Source organism: Dipodomys merriami, unplaced genomic scaffold, assembly GCF_024711535.1.
Source record: "Dipodomys merriami isolate MVZ:Mamm:240054 unplaced genomic scaffold, mDipMer1.0.p SCAF_3, whole genome shotgun sequence".
NCBI lineage: Eukaryota > Metazoa > Chordata > Mammalia > Rodentia > Heteromyidae > Dipodomys > Dipodomys merriami.
The window spans coordinates 28,246,229-28,263,903 of NW_027204492.1; the positions used below are offsets into that span (position 1 = coordinate 28,246,229).

Consider the following 17,675-nt stretch of genomic DNA (forward strand, 5'->3'; position numbering starts at 1 on the left):
AGGCTCGAGCTCTACCACTTGAGCCACAGAGCCATTTCCAGCTTTCTCTGTTTATGTGGTACTATCAAATCCAGGGCTTCATGCCTGCTAGGCAAGCACTCTACCACTAAGCCACATTTCCAGCCCCTGAAAGACTCTTTTCTTCAATTAACCACCAGAAAACTGGAAGTAGAATTGTAGCTCAAAGTGGTAGAGCACTAGTCTTGAGCAAAAGAGCTCAGGGACAGTGCCCAGGCCCTCAGTTTAAACCCCAGGACTAGCGTGCATGCCACACACATGCACGCACACAAAAGTATATGAACATTAAAAACATTAAAAAGTATATGTATATATATTGTCATCTTTCCCTTTTTTCTCCTCCTCTTCATAGACAGTCCCATAATTATAGTGATGGGGTTGTTTATATTTGTATATATATTTTTAGGTCTACTTCCACACAAGAGGAACAATTTCTATTCCTTATGAATATATGTAGCTCCTTAAGATGATATAAATACTCTTTTTCATTTGCGATTCTAGAAAGATCTCTGCCTCTCCCTTCCTTCTGTGTGTTTTTTTTTTTCCTCTGTCTGAGCTGGAATTCACTATGTGACCTAGGTTGGCTTCTAACTAGAGATCCTCCTGCCTGAAGCTTCCCAGGTTGGGATTTTAGTTATATGCTATCATGCTAATCATACTAATCTTGTTAGCATGAGGATAATTAGACTTTGCACCATCAGTTGAGTAGTTGGGCCACAATGTGCTTGATCTCAGCTGCAGATTTTCAGGAACTTCTCAATTAAATTTGTAACAGCCTTTTCAGTTTCATTTATTCAACATATCTAGTATTGGACAATGCCTTAATGATGGCTTGGGGGGACTGAATGGATACTGCCCTTAGAGGCAAATCTACTTGTAATTTGTTTGTTTGCTTATTGTATCAGTATTGGAGCTTGAACTGGGCAAGAGTGTGTCTGAGCTTTTTTTACTCAAGGCTAGTGCTCTACCACTTTAGCCACACCTCCACTTCCGGTTTTTGGTCATTAATTGGAGATAAGAGTTCCACAGACTTTCCTGCTTGGGCTGGCTTCCAACCTTGATCCTCAGATCTCAGCCTCTGAGTAGCTAGGATTACAGGTGTGAGACACTAGTGCCCATCTTCATGGCTATTTATTAGTTAATCCAGAGACCTTAGGCAAGATACTGAAATTCTCTGGGCCTCCATTTCTAGTCACTTGTACAATAAGGCTAAAGATCATAATAACCTTACATTAAAGGGCTGTGATGAATTGTACTTGACAAGAATACCATAAAAGGGCACCAGTGGCTCTTGCTTGTAAATCCTAGCTGCTCACGAATCTGAGATCTGAGGATTTTGGTTCAAAGCCAACCTAGGCAAGAAAGTCCACAAGACTCATCTCCAATTAACAACAAAGATAATCAGAAGTGGTATTGTGGCTCAAGTGGTAGAATGCTATCCTTGAGGAAATAAAAATTGCAGAGAGGGCCGGGAAGGTGGCTTAGTGGTAGAGTGTTTGCCTAGCATGCATGAAGTATTGGGTTCGATTCCTCATAAACAGAAAAAGCCAGAATTGGCGCTGTGGCTCAAGTGGTAGAGTGCTAGCCTTGAGCAAAAGAAACTCAGGGACAGTGCCAAGGGCTCTGAGTCCAAGTCCCAGTACTAGTGTGTACACACACACACACACACACACACACACACACACACACACACTCATAGCATGAAAAATGCTTAAGCAGCACCTGGCATGGACTACCTCACAAACTCAAGGTGTTACTATGGTTATAATTTTAATTGATAGAAGAATAAAGGGAACACTTGTATCATGCAGCATATAGGAGGAAATTATAAATGGTGTCCAGAAAAATCAGATCAGAAAAATAACCACTGTGTTTGATATGAAGGTCATGAGTATATTTAGGAAGAATAAACCCAGGAGAAATATCGGTAGAAGCTATATTGCTATGATTACAGACTGAAAGGGATGGAAGAATGTAAAAGCATCCAAATAGCAAAAAGGGTCATAGAACAGAAAAAACAAGTTCAAGATCAGATTCATGTTTGCATGAAAATCTAGCATATATAAGGCAGCAGGAGGAAAAAAAAAATGAACTATTTAGGAAATGATGCTAGGAAAATAGGCCATCCATTTAGGAAGGAAAAAAAAAACCCCAAATGAGACCCTTTTACACAAACACCATTCATAAAAATAGATTCCCAATGAACTAAAAACACAATTCTAAAAATATAAGGAGAAAATGTCAGAGAATATTTTTATAACTGCAGGGATAGAGAAAGCTTTTCTAGCCATGACACGAAATCCAAGTCATAGATTGACAAATCTATAGTCATTCAAATGAAATCACTTTTATATATCAAAAAGATATAAGTAAAAGGAAAAATGTGCTACAGATTGGGCAGAAATCTTTGAAATCTATTTCATGGACAAATGATTTTGTAAAATGTCAGAAATGCTTCTACAATTCCCTGAAACTAATTGGCAGAAAGAAAGAGACTTAAATAGCCAATCAACATATGGAATGATGCTGTTTCTACTTCCCTGTTGAAATGTAAAAAGAAACAATATAAGATTCTTTTTTTAGCCATCAAATTTTCCAAAATAAAAAATAGTATAATATTCCCTAACACAAAGTAATTTCATTTGCGTTGGTGGGAGTATAAACTGATACACATTTTTTTTTGGGGGGGGGGTCAAATTTGGCAATGCCCACTAAAACCTAAAATATGAATATTTTTGTGCTGGTCAGGGGCTTGAACTCAGGGCCTGAGCACTGTCCTTGAGCTTTTGCTCAAAGCTATTGCTCCACTACTTGAGCCACAGTTCTCCTTCCAGCTTTTTGGTAGGCAGTTAATTGGAGATAAGAGTCTCAAGACTTTCTTACCGGGGCTGGCTTTGAACTGTGATCCTCAGATCTCTGCCTTCCGATTAGCTAAAACTATAGGTATGAGCCACCAGCTCTAGGCCATGCGAATAATTTTTGACCCAGCAGTTCAACTTCTAACTATACAACCTAGAGAAACAACTGCTTATGTTAATAAGCATCCAGAAAGGACATGGATTGCACTGCACTGCACCACACGGCACTGCACTGCAGTACTGGCAATCAAAATAAAGAAAACAAAACTTTAAATATTCTAAATTTCTATCAATAGAGCAATTAAAAGCATCCACAAAGGCTATGTGTTGCAGCACCAGTGATTGAATTAAAAAAAAAAAGCCTCAATTTTCATAAATAGAGCGGTCAAATGAACTGTTGCACAGCCCATAGCATAGAGTTGAATTTGATCATTTAAAAGAATGAGACAGCCGGGCACCTAGGGCTCACGCCTGAAATCCTAGCTTACTTAGGAGGCTGAGATCTGAGGATCAGGGTTCAGAGTCAGCCAGGCAGGAAAATCCGTAAGACTTTCAATAAACCACCAGAAAACCGGAAGTGGTGCTGTGGCTCAAGTGGTAGAGCACTGGCCTTGAGCTAAAGAGCTCAGGGACAGCACCGAGATCGAGAGTTCAAGCCTCACAACTGACCAGAGAGAGGGAGGGAGAGAGGGAGAGGGAGAGGAAGGGTGGGGGGGGGGAGAGAGAGAGAGATAGAGAGCGAGAGTGCACCAGGTATGTAGATGCCTGATGTCTGGAAGCCCAGCACTTGGGAAGCTGAAGCAAGACGATCAGGAATTTGAAGGCCTCCTGGGCTATGTACCATGACCATGTCTCAAAAACCCAAACAACAAGAAAAATAATGAGGTAGATTCATGTCCTTATGTGGTTAAAAATCCATGTGATGGGGCTGGGGAAGGTGGTTCAGTGGTAGAGCGCTTGCCTTGCATGCATGAGGCCCTGGGTTCGATTTCTCAGCACCACATAAGCAAAAAAGAAAAAAAGCTGGAAGTAGTGCTGTGGCTCAAGTGGTAGAGCCCTAACCTTGAGCTGAAGAGCTGAGGGACAGCGCCCAGGCCCAGAGTTCAGGCCCCACGACCGGACCCCCCCCCAAAAAAAAAGTCCATGTGATGTTCTTACATGAAGTTAAGAATTCCAGAATGACACACAGATGACGATATTATTTGACTAACTCAGTCTCCACCCTACAACAGAACACCACACATGTCTATTTCTATAAACACAGGGGAAAGATCTGAAAGAATAATCAATACACTGAAAATAAAGATTAACTCTGAGAGAAAGAGGTGTACTTGTGTGACTTGGATTTTTTTTTTTGGGGGGGGGTGTCAGTCGTGGGGCCTGAACTCTGGGCCTGGGCGCTGTCCCTCAGCTCTTCAGCTCAAGGCTAGTGCTCTCCCACTTGAGCCATAGTGCCATTTCCGGCTTTTTCTGCTTATATGGTGCTGAGGAATCGAACCCAGCGCCTCATACATGCAAGGCAAGCACTCTACCACTGAGCCACCTTCCCAGCCCCTGACTTGCATAATTAAAAGTAAATCAAGCTGGGTGCCAGTGGCTCACATCTCTTATCCTAGTTACTCAGGGGGCTGAGATCTAAGGATCACAGTTCAAAGCCAGCCTGGACTGTGAGACTCTATCTACCAAAAAAGGCAGAACTGAAGCTGTGGCCGTGTGGTCAGAGATAGAACACTGGCCCTGAGTTCAAGCCCCAGAGTCTAGCATTAAAAAAAACAGGATGAAGTTTTATTTATTTATTTTTAAAAAGAGAAAATAGTCGTACACTGCTCATTTTAAAAGCTTGTCTGAAGCTGGACAGTAGTGGCTCTCGTGTATAGCCCTCATAACTCAGGAGGTTGAGACCTGGAGGATTTCAGTTTGAAGCCAGGTGGGACAGAAAAGTCTTTACGACTCCAACTCCAATTAACCAGCAAAATACTGGACAGGAGGCATGGTTCAAATGGTAGAGCTCTAGCCATGAGCAAGAAAGCAGAGAGTGTGTGGCACTGAGCTGAAGCCCTGGTGTAGCTCCCCCTTTCTACCACACCAAGTTTATCCCAGTTGGGAAGAGGAAAGAAAAAGCAGGATGTAAAAGGAGTGACTGAAAATGCGAGAGATTTTAAAAGAAAGAGGGGCAGAGACCGAGAGACCAGCCACAAGATGTAGCCAAGTTGCTGCAAGGAAGGAGAGAGCAGGTGGTCAGAAAATACTGAGTTAGGAAGGACACTGGTGGGACAGGAAAGGGTGAGTTAATTTTTAGAGGACAGGAAGGGAGATGAACCTGGTGGCCTTGAGTTTGTTGGTTATGTAGGTTGTCAGATCTCTTTGTAAGAGTAGAAGGCTCATGGGTAATTTTGGAGTATGAAGAAATAGGCAAGTGTTTGGTGATTATTCGTCCTTTTTTTCTTCTTTTTTTGTCCAAGACTAGGATTGGAACTCGGTATCTGATGCTTGCTTTCACTCATTGGCTGGTGTTCTGTGACCTGAGCCATGCCTCCAAGCCCTGGGTGAGCATTAAGGACAGTCAGTGAGACCAATGAGAAGGGAACTCATCAAAACTAAGTAAAGAGGTAGTCATGTTGCTTTGGATGCCCATATGAGCTTGGAGACCAGGAGTTTGTAAAGGTCTTTAGGCCTATACTTTTGTGTTCTCACCTTTAGCAACAGTGGTGTAAGGGCAGAGAAAGCAAATCTTGCCATGTATTCAGTGTAGCAATTTTGTTAAGCAACTATAGCAGAAGGACAGGGCTGGAGTGAGATGAATGTGTCAATAAAAAGTCCGGTTTAGGGGCTGGGAATGGGACTTAGTGGTAGAGTGCTTGCCTAGGATGCATGAAGCCCTGGGTTTGATTCCCTAGTACCTCCAGTCTAGCTTTTTGCTAGTTATTTTGGAGATGAAGTCTTTTAGACTTCACAGGCTGGCTCAAACCAGTATTTTCTGGATCTTTTTTTTGGCAGGGGTGTGCGGTGGGGGGTGGGGGGGAATCAGTCATGGGGCTTGAACTCAGGACCTGGGTACTGTCCCTGAGCTTTTTCACTCGTAGCTAGCATTCTTAGCACTTATAGCTACAGCACCATTTCTGGGGTGGTGGCTTATTGGAGGTAAGAGTCTCATAGACTTTTCTGCCCAAGCTGGCTTCGAACCTTGATCCTCAGATCTCAGCCTCTTAAGTAGCTAGGGTTACATACATGAGCCATCAGTGCCTGGCTAGAATTCCCTTGTTTTTATGCCTGAAGCTATTTCATGTTATGGATGGTCCCATTTTCTTTGTTCCAGTTAACAATGAATGGACATTTGTGGCCCTTCTACCTTTCAGCTATTGTAAATGGCTATTATTTGTCCTTCACTTGCTGGATCTCGGTTCCCTGAACTACTTCCTATTGCCAAACATGTCAAGTTAGTTTCTGCTGTGGATGAGGAGTTTGTAAGTCCAGTAGAATATGGGCAGTGATGCTCCCGATGGGGGTGAGGGCCCCTTACAGTATTGCAGGCACCAGGCTAGGCACTGGGGACCCAAAGATGACTTCGACAAAACGAGTCACCCATTTCAAACCAAATCTTGGTGTCTCATGGGCTGACTGGGTTGGCCTGATCTGTGGACATCTTCAGAGACCCTGAGAGCCAGAGGCAACAGCAACAAGATGGGTACAAGGTATCACTAGAGATTTTGGGGGTGGGGGAGGGAAGCTTAAGAAAAAAATGTCCTTTCCCCCTTCTGTTGCCTTTTGGAAAGCAGAAAATGAAGCTTAGAAAGTTATGTAATGGACCCAAAAATGAAGCAGTATCATGATCAGATGATTCACCCCAGTCAATCATCTAAAAATGATTTGAGCCTAGAGGAGGATATGTCACCACCTTCACCCTGAATTATTCTAGAACATTCTAAGGATCTTTGCCACCAAGTGGTCCTTTGATACTGTTACATTTCAGAACAGTGTTGGCTCATAGAAGTCACGGGAAGAAAGAGAAGTCTATATTTTTAGATTTTTTTTTTCCTTTGGAGCTCCAAAGCTATGCCACACCTGGATTTCTTCTCTCTGCGTGGCTCTTGATAACTAGGATGTTATGATTCTTTTGTAAATGCTATTTTCCAGCCAGGCTTTGGTGGCTCATGCCTGTAATCCTAGCTACCCAAGGAGGCTGAGATCTGAGGATCAAGGTTCAAAGCCAGCCTGGCCAGGAAAGTCAGTGAGACTCTTATCTCCAGTTAACCTAAATGCCAGAAATAGAATGTGGCTCAAGTGGTAGAGTACCAGCCTTAAGTGAAAGAGCTAAGGGACAGCAACTAGGCCTTGAGTTCAAGTCCTAATACTGGCAACCACCACTCCCCTTCCCTCCCGCCCCTCCCCCTCCCCAAAGCTGTTTTCCCTTATCTACTAGGAGGCTGTTTTCTCACGTTGGGAACTGCTATGCCCAGGAGGCATTGGTTGGGCTCATCATCTTCTTTGATAGTTTCTTTTTGCAGTGGCATCTAAAAAATCCCTGCCCTAGGCCTAGGGAGCAAAGTCAATTGATAGGCAGCAAGCACACAGACAGGGGAGATGAGATTAAGAGCACCGGTAGAGCTGTAGCTGAGCTGATCTAGTTAGAATGGAAAGAGACTGTGTAAGGGATGACCGGGTAGGCCTGGGCAGAGACTAGAAAAGGGAAGAGGGAAGTTTCTCAAAGTGGCTCAAGACTGAGAGGAGAAGAGAGCTGAATATTGGGTGAGAAGCCTTGATGCTGGGTGGCCAGTCTGGGTTACACAGTATAAAGGTCCTGTCTCCAAAAAGGGAAGAGAATGACAGAAGAGAGTCTGATCAAAGCACATTGTTCATTATGTGGACATGTTACCCCCTTATACAACTGGTTGATGCAATTTTTTTAAAAAGCAGAATAAGAAACAAAAAAGCAGGGAGCTAGTGACTCATGCCTGAAATCCAAGCTACCCAGGAGGCTGAGATCTGAGGATCGTGATTCAAAGCCAGCCTCTGCAGGAAAATCCATAAGACTCTTAGCCCCAGTTAACCACCAGAAAACTGGAAGTGGCACTATGGCTCAAAGTGGTAGAGTGCTAACTTTGAGCTGAAGAGCTCAGGGACAGTGTCTCAGCCCCAAGTTCAATCCCCATGACAACCAAAAAAAAAAAAAATAGACCAGTGTAGTGATGCACTCTTTTTTGGGGGACAGGGAGGGTCCGGTCGTGGGGCCTGAACTCTGGGCCTGGGCACTGTCCCTCAGCTCTTCAGCTCAAGGCTAGCGCTCTACCACTTGAGCCACAGTGCCATTTCCGGCTTATATGGTGCTGTGGAATCGAACCCAGGGCCTCATGCATGCAAGGCAAGCGCTCTACCACTGAGCCACCTTCCCAGCCCAGTATGCACTCTTATAATTCAGCTTGACATTAAGATCCCAGGTGGAGATGGTTTCAGGCTAACCCCAGCCAAAGAATGAGACTTTATGGGAATAGGGAACTAAAACTAAAATGTATAGGGATGTGGGTCACATGGTAGACTTCCTTCATATCAAAATGAAGAGCCTTGGGTTCAAACTCCAGTACTGCTAAAATAATAATAATAATAATAATAATAATAATAATAATAATAATAATAATAATAATAATAATAATAAAAAAGAAGTGTTGGGAATTAGAATCAGAAAAGTATGTGGCCCTTAGGGGAACTGAGTGAGGTGTTCTAGTCAACCCAGTAAGAATGAGCAAAAAGATTTCAGTATTCTGAGAAGATTCTCCTAGGTAGGCTAAGGAGAGATGTGTACCCAGCCCTCATCTAGTCATAGTGATGGAGGAAACAGACAGGCACCTGGTAGGGAAGAAAATTAGCTCAGTCACTGATCTACTAGTGGACTTGCATCACTTCAGGGCCCGTTGGGGATAGAGAAGGACCCTGTCCAAGCCCTGTCTTTCAGGATACAGTTCATTTGAGAGAACAATAATCATGGAGAAGCAAGAGGAAGTAGTCCAATACACTGTGTGTGTGTGTGTGTGTGTGTGTGTGTGTGTGTGTGTGTGTGTGTGTGTGTGTGTGTGTGTGTGTGTGTGTGTGTGTGTGTGTGTGTGTGTGTGTGTGTGTGTGTGTGTTTTCTTTTTGTGCCAGTTTTTGTGCCAGTCCTGGGGCTTGAACTCAGGCCCTGAACTATGCTCCTTTTTCATTTTTTAAAACATTTTAAAATTATTATTATCTTGTTTTGTTTTGTTTTTGTTTTTGTTTTTTGGGTCCAGTCGTGGGGCCTGAACTCTGGGCCTGGGCGCTGTCCCTCAGCTCTTCAGCTCAAGGCTAGTGCTCTACCACTTGAGCCACAGTGCCACTTCTGGCTTTTTTCTTTTTGCTTATGTGGTGCTGAGAAATCGAACCCAGGGCCTCATGCATGCAAGGCAAGCACTCTACCACTGAGCCACCTTCCCAGCCCTAATTATTATTATCTTTAAATAGTTGTACAAAGAAGTTCCCATTCTACAAAACAGTATATGAGTACAAGGTGACAACATTGTCACTCATCACTCCCTAACCTATCCTTTCTCTTACTTTCTTTTTTTTTTTTTTAATTGAGATTAGGTGGGGCTGGGAAGGTGGCTCAGTGATAGAGCGCTGGGTTCGATTCCTCAGTACCACATAAGCAAAAAGAAAAAAAGCTGGAAATGGTGCTCTGGCTCAAGTGGTAGAGCGCTAGCCTTGAGCTGAAGAGCTGAGGGACAGCGCCCAGGCCTAGAGTTCAGGCCCCACGACCAGACCCCCCCAAAAAAAATTGAGATTAGGTGATTACATAAATTCCCATATTTCACAGTATTGTGGAATAGTGATAGTTAAGTCACAAACACATTTTAACCTTCACAAGGCACATTGTCTTTATCATGGTCCATAAAGTTTGTGAATTCTATGAGCTTTGACAATATAATTATTTCTTCCACATCAGGTGATGATTACATTTCTTTCCTTTTGCTTAGTGTAGGCTGTTCCCTCTTTCCCTCTCATTCCTCCCTTCCCATCACTGTCTTAGGGTTGCTTAGTTTTTTTCTTCCATGTCTAGTGCAGCTGATGCTCCTTTTCATTTAAATCTGGCACTCTACCACTTGAGCCATAGCTCTACTTCCTGATTTTTGGTGTTTCATTGGAAATGAGTCTCATGGACTTTCCTGCCTAGGTTGGCTTCAAACTGTGATCCTTAGATCTCAGCCTCCTGAGAGCTGGGATTATAGGTGTGAGCCACTGACGCCCAGCTCAATACCATATTTTTATTCTCTTGGGTCATGAAGGTGTTCCTGGACTGTAGGCAGGAGGGAGGCATCAAACTGAGCCCTGGGCAGTGAGAGGGAAGGGTTGGGATAAGCAGGAAGAAATGAGCCTTCCAGAGTGAAGGTGAACACATAGGAATTAATTGAGCTCATGTAGGGACCAAGAAGATTGCCAGGCTAACAGCCCATGAAGAGGAGATGGAGGAAACCAATTGGATGAGGAAGACTCTTACTGCAGAAGGCACTTCACATTTCTAAAAGGGACTATGTTGCCAGGCACTGGTATAATCTTAGCTACTCAGGAAGCTGAGATGTGAGGATCACGGTTCAAAGCCAGCCTGGGCGGGAAAGTGTGTGAGACTCCTATCTCTAATTTTTAAAAAGCCAAAATTGGAACTATGGCTCAAGAGTTTCAAAAGCAGCTCAGAGACAGCGCCCAGACCCTGAGTTCAATTCCTGGCAACAAATTACTAAATAAATTAAAAGAGACTACATTATGTCAAAATCCAAGTGCTTGGGCTTCACTCATTTCTCTCTCCCCTGTAGCTACAAGCCCATTGTTGAATTCATTGATGCACAATTTGAGGCCTACCTGCAGGAAGAGTTAAAGATCCGAAGAGTGCTGCACACCTACCATGACTCCCGAATCCACGCGTGCTTGTACTTCATCGCCCCCACAGGACATTCACTGAAGTCCCTGGATCTAGTGACAATGAAGAAGCTGGACAGTAAGGTCTGGAAGTGGGGCAAAAGCTGGGGCTGGAGCAGGGGCAGGTGGGAGGCTGGAAAAACTGGATTCACTCATTGATCTCTTGTATTTACTAGGTACCTGATTGCTGACCAGACTTTGTGGCTTCCCCATCCTCTTTCCTTGTCCCTCTATAAAGATGGTATTATTATTAATCTAGTACCTAGCTCATTCACTTTGCCATCTCGTTTCCCAGCACTGGAGATGGGTTTGCCCTAAGCCTTCATAGAAATAGGGTTGCAACCAGGTGTAGTTGGTTCATGCCTGCGTGAAATTCTAGCTGTTCAGGAAGCTGAGATGTGAGGATAGAAGCTAGCCTGGGCAGGAAGGTCCCTGAGACTCTTATCTCCAGTTAACTGGAAAAATGTGAGGTGTGGAGCTGTGGCTCAAGTGGCAGAGCACTAGTTTTGAGCAAAAAAAGCTCAGAGGCATTGCCTAAGCCCTGAGTTCAAGCTTCAAGACTGGCAAACAAAAACCAAAAAAAACAAAGTAGTATGCTTGCATACAAGATGACTCTCCAGGGCTGGGAAGGTGGCTCAGTGGTAGAGCGCTTGCCTTGCATGCCTGAGGCCCTGGGTTCGATTCCTCAGCACCACATAAGCAAAAAGAAAAAAGCCGGAAGTGGCGCTGTGGCTCAAGTGGTTAGAGCGCTAGCCTTGAGCTAAAGAGCTGAGGGACAACGCCCAGGCCCAGAGTTCAGGCCCCATGACCGGACTAAAAAAAACAAAACAAGATGACTCTCCAGGTCTAACAGTACAGGTTTTTCTTTCTTTTTCTGTCCCAGTATTAATCAGCACATGGTAGAATCAAATATGCAGACTTGACTTTGAAACTTATTATGGTTAGTTTTTGGCATAGCAGGCAACATTTCTTTTTTTTTTCTTTTCTTTCTTTCTTTTTTTTTTTTTGCAGGCAACATTTCTTAAACCTTCATTTTATGCCATGACCGAGCTAAGTATCTCATGGAGTATTTGACTAAATCCTTTTGCCCCTATGAGGTAACTATTTCAGTTACCACCAGTTAAAGAAGAGAAGATTGAGTCTCTGAGAGGTTGTGGCTGCTTTGTCAAATAGCTACTGATGGGTTCTAGATTCGAACCCCAATCTGACACTTGTGTTATTTTGGGTCCATATTTGAGAAAGATAGCTGTGGAAATCAGATATTTTCTGCTTTCATAGAAAAATGCAAATACGATGTATAAATTAGACAAGAATTCTTTGTTAAAGGATTATTTGCAGTACACTTGAGCTGACTACAGGATTATTTAAAAAGCTTAATGACCAGTACCTTTACTTTTAACATTTAACATGTGCTAGGCACTGTAAGTACTTTATATGTGTTATTTTTTAAATAAAAATTATTTAAGCAGTACTTGGATTTGAACTCGGGGTCTAGTGATTGCCAGTAGGCACACTACCACTTGTATATGCACCCACAGCCCTGATATGTGTCATTTTATTTCCCTCTTCCAATTAATCCAGTGTGGTAGATACTGTTGTTACTCCATTTTTTTTTATTGTAAAGATACTATACAGAGGGTTACAGTTACATGAGTGAGGTAATGAGTACACTTCCTCTTGAACATTGTTACCCCTCCATTGTTTTCCCCCTACCATCCCCTCCCTCCCTCCCTTCCCAGAGGTTCTTTTTTTTCTTTTTTTGATTGTGATTAAGTGATTACATAATTTCAGGAAATTCACAGTATTGTGGAATAATGATGCTCATTTAAAGTCACAAGTTCATTCTAACTTTCCTGGAGCAAATTGTCTATCACAGTCTGTAATATATAACGGTGCTCACATGTTATATACCATATATGTGATCAGCAGCATGGGGATATTTAGTAGTGGTTCAACCAGATGAGTGGGAGTTCTTTGTTTCTTAAGTCCTGTTAGTTTTGTCATATCACCTAACATTTTGGATTTAGCATCCACTCATCAGGGAGACCATGTACCGTTTGTCTCTTCGTTCTTGGCTTACCTTGCTCAACATGATTCCTTCTAGCTCCATCCATTTCCCTGCAAATGCTATTATTTTGTCATTTCTAATGGCTGCATAATATTCCATTGTGTATAGATACAACAATTTTTGGATCCATTCATCTGTGGTGGGGCATCTAGGTTGTTTCCATATCCTAGCTATTGCGAACAGTGCTGCAATAAACATGGAGGTGCACGTGTCCTTGTATATTGGTTCCTGTTGTTCAGGGTAGATGCCTAGAAGTGGTATGACTGGGTCGTAAGGGAGGTCAATCTTAAGCTTTCTAAGGACCCTCCAGACTGCTTTCCAAAGTGGTTGTATAAGTGTACATTCCCACCAGCAGTGTAATAGGGTTCCTCTTTCTCCACATCCCCTCCAGCATTTGTCATTGGCTGATTTGTGGATGTGGGACATTCTGACTGGGGTAAGGTGGTATCTTAGGGTTGTCTTTATTTGCATTTCCTTCACCACTAGGGATGATGAACATTTCCTCATATGTTTCTTTGCCATTTTTATTTCTTCATTTGAGAAGTCCCTCTTTAGTTCCCTTGCCCATTTAGTAACTGGTTTGTTAGGTTTGGGAAGGATTAGTTTCTTGAGTTCCCTGTATATACAGGATTGTTACTTTATTTTATTTTAATTCATTGATTAGTGCCAATACTGGGGCTTGAACTTGTGGCTAGGTTAGTCTTCCCCAGTTTTTTTGATCAAGGCTGACAATCTACCACTTGTACCATACCTCCACTTTGCAGCTTTTTTTGGCAATTAATTGGAGATAGGGATTTGCGGACTTTTCTGCTCAGACTGGCTTTGACTAGAGATCCTCAGATCTCAGCCTCCTGAGTAGCTAGGGTTATAGGTGTGAGCCACCAGTTCCTTGTAATTATTTTATTTTGCATATGAGAAAAAAATGGAGAGGCAAGTAGTTTGCTTAAGGACAGACAGCTTGCAATAATGGGTCTGAGATTTGGATCTAACTCTGACTGTAAAGGATTTTTATTTTCCAAAAATGCTTTTATTTGGGTACAAGCAATACTGGTATTTTAACTCAGGGCCTTGCACTTGTTAGCTAAGCGCTCTACCACTTGAGTCATATCTCAGCCCTTTATTTTTACAAAATTCTAGTTTATATGCAGTCATGTAGTAGCATAGTCACTAAAAGAAAAACTGGATGTCAGCTATAACAAGAATTAGAGCAATTGAGCTCACTGCTCATGAATAATAGACTGCTGTTGAAATGTCGCCATGCCCAGCATGCCCCTGTATCGGGCAGCAGTGAGCGTGTGGCTGGCAGCTTGCTGGGTGGGCTGTGCTAACTAAGCAGCTTTTCACATGTTTATAGCATGAGTTGGCACTTTGCAAAAAGTGACAAGAATTGGATTTTCCCCCTTGTTACACATTGCCAAGGGCACCACCCTCCTCCCCCCTCCACAAAGACATCAAGGCAAGTACCTCCAAGGTCTAGATTTTATTTGCCCAGTACCTGAATCCCTGTGTGGCACAAGACTTGAGGCTTTTTTTTTTTTTTTTTTTTTTTTTTTTTTTTTTTTTTTTTTTTTTTGTCGTGGGGCTTGAACTCTGGGCTTAGACGCTGTCCTTCAGCTCAAGGCGAGGGCTCTTCCACTTGAGCCACAGCGCCACTTCTAGTTTTCTGGTGGTTTATTGAAGATAAGAGTCTCACAGACTTTCCTACCTGGGCTGGCTTCAAACTGCGGTTCTCAGATCTCAGCCTCCTGAGTAGCGACGATTACAGGCGTGAGCCACCAGTGCCCGGCTTTAGAGGCATTTCTAAGTCAAAGTGCAGGGGAGGCAGAACTTCTCTTCCAGGTCCATAGCTCTTCAGGCCCCCCCTTCAGAGCCTAGGGCCTGAGCACCGTAAGTGCCACCCCATTGAGACATGGTAGCAGGCAAGACTGTATCCTCCTTGGGGACTTGAGCTTAGGTGTTGTTCTGTCTCCCAAAGCCATGCCCAGGTCAAATTTCTTTAACCTTGTCTCTCTCTCTCTTTTTTTTTTTTTTTTGTCTTTTCTTTTTTGGTACTGGGGATTGAACCCAAGCACTTAGCCACTGACCTACATCCCAGTCCCCCCTCCCCCCTTGTCCCTTCTTGAAGAGATTTCAGGAATTAGGGTTCAGATGGGTTACACTTGCAAGCACATTAGGACTTTCTCCTACTGTCTGAAATTGGAAATGTCTGCTTTCTTTACCTGGAAATGAATCATCGGATTCAAACAGTATAACTGGATTTTTTTGTTTGTTTTTTGATTTTTGGCCAGTCATGGGCTTGAACTCATGGCTTGGGCACTGTCTCTGAGCTCTTTTTGCTCAAGGCTAGCACTCTACCTCTTTGAGCCGCAGTGCCCTTTCCCCAACAGTAGACCTCTTTGGTCAAATTGTTAACAGAGTCTTTGACCAATGAGACTGCTAGCAACAAGGGAGCCAGGTGTGTTTCCTCCCTGAGTACTGCTTGGCCTCCCTTCCTCCCTTTTCCACTAGCACCCATGTCATACATTGCTGGGGCTTAGCCTGGCCTGAACCTATTGGGACCATTTACTGTTAGCAAGGAGTGACCTCATCTCCTATTTCAATTACAAATGCCTTGCTATCACCTTTCTGCTTTGAAACACCCCAGCAATGACTTTGATAGTAAGCTATCACAGCTCTTCAACTTGGATCTGAACTGCTAGACAGCTCCAGTAAGTCTGTGGACTTAGGAAGAAGGCTTGGGTTTGAATCCTAGTTCTGCAAATTACCTGTCCTATGGCCTTGGACAGGTTATGTCACCTCTCTGCTGTTCAATTTCTCATTGGGAAAACAACAGTAATAATATGCAGCCTTGGAGGGTTATTTTCAGGATTAATTTTGTTAAACCCATACAAAATAGGTTGGTACCCAGCACATAAGTGCTTACAGTCGTTTATCATATTGTTCGGTTACAGAGGTGGCCAATCCCAGGCCAATAGGCAGAACTGCCCATGGGTGTAGTGTTTAGTGTATCAAAGTATATGGAGCATTTCCTCTTAGCTGGAAGTAAGTGGACTCTCAAGGTCATGCTTTCAAGGTCATGCAGTTACATTACCAACAATGATCCCAATTTGCTTCTCCTTTCCCTAGGTGAACATCATCCCCATCATTGCCAAATCAGATGCCATTTCTAAGAGTGAACTCACAAAGTTCAAAATCAAAATCACCAGTGAACTTGTCAGCAACGGGGTCCAGATCTATCAGTTCCCCACAGATGATGAGTCGGTGGCCGAGATCAATGGAACTATGAATGTGAGTGGGGAGCATAGAGATTCAACTTTCTAATCATTGCTCTGTTATTATTTTACAATAATAAATATTTTATAATATTAATAAATAATATTGCCTACTGAGTGGCACGCATCGGTGAAAGAAAATTCAGAACCCAAGTAGCCTCTCTTGCCAGTGTGGTCAGTACAAAGCCCCAGAGAGCCAGAGCCCGAGGGACAGAGAAAGGCTGACTCCAAGGTGGGGTTGAGAGCAAGGAATTCAGGCCTGTTTTCCTACCCAATCTCCTCCATACTGCTCTGATCTAAGCCAAGCAGCCTCCATAGGATTATAGAGGAAAGACATAGAGCCTTTCTCTGATCCATACACTGTTGGGACAGAAAGAAAATGTTGGCTGGCTTTGGTTGATTAAAAGGTGATGTGTCCTCAGCTCATCTAGCCCTCTGGGGGTGGGGTGGGGGGAGGAGGAATGAGGTATAGAGCCTCCAGTTTTGCTGGTGACTAAAGAAATGTTGCTTTTACTTTATTTTTTTTTTGCCAATCTTGGGGCTTGAACTCAGGGCCTGGGCACTGTCCCTGAGCTTCTCTGTGCTCAAGGCTAGCACTCTTACCACTTTCGACAGCTCCACTTCTGGTTTTTTCTGAGTAGTTTATTGGAGATGAGTCTCACGGACTTTCCTGTCCAGGCTGGCTTTGAATTGCAATCCTCAGATCTCGGCTTCTTGAGTAGCTAGGATTACAGGCATGAGCCACTGGCACCCAGTGAGATGTTGCTTTTAAATATTAGGGTTCTGCTTTGCTTTATTATTAAGTGTGAATGAATTAAATAAGCCCTGAGTCCTTCCTCTTTTCTCTCCTCCCCCACATTCCCTAGTAGAGGAGTGAGTAATAAAAAAAAGGCAGAGAATCAAACATCTCCTCATGGTTCTTTACAATGTGTTGATGGTGTTGCTGCAAATGCTTCAATGTTGTGATTTCAAGGAGACAGCTAATAGCTTTCAGAAAGCCTCTGCTTCGGGAACAAATTTCTTTTTGCTTTATTGAAAGACATCACATTTTCCTAATGACATAATGCCTAGGGATCGCCAAACTCAGGAAAGCTTTGTAATAAAAGCCATTTTTAGAAAACTTTTCCTGCTGCCGTTGCCCTCTAAGTTATCATTACAGCATCAGCTGCCACCTCCTATGAATCGGCCAACAAATTAGCATAGCAGGGTAGCAACTCATTGTCTCGCCTGACTTCCTGCCCCTTGTTCTGCCCAGGATAGGATTGTTACTAGAAGTTCCCTTATCATCTTCAACAAATTTGGTTCCAGGGTAAAGCTATATGGATGTGATAGGTGGATCTATGTCCTCTGTGACCTGCTGTGCACATGGACAAATTCAGAGATAAGTGCTTGTCCCTCTCCCACAGTCAGGGCATTTGGATAGAGACTAAAGTTCCTTTTCTTTTTCTGTTTTTGTCAACTCTGGGGCTGGGCACTGTCCCCCAGCTTCTTCGTGCTTAAGGTTAGCGCTCTACCACTTGAACCACAGCACCACTCACT

The 17,675-nt window shown here is 43.3% G+C and overlaps 1 protein-coding gene across 5 annotated transcripts in view; it reads left to right on the forward strand.

Moving 5' to 3' along the window:
• Window positions 1-17,675, forward strand: part of Septin6 (septin 6) — an 85,660-nt gene that overhangs the window by 35,793 nt on the left and 32,192 nt on the right. For all 5 annotated transcript variants that reach the window (XM_070039822.1, XM_070039826.1, XM_070039824.1 and 2 more), the window contains exons 4-5: window positions 10,694-10,880; window positions 15,991-16,152. In XM_070039822.1, coding sequence (XP_069895923.1) covers window positions 10,694-10,880; window positions 15,991-16,152 — 349 coding nt within the window. The remainder of the gene's footprint in view (window positions 1-10,693; window positions 10,881-15,990; window positions 16,153-17,675) is intronic.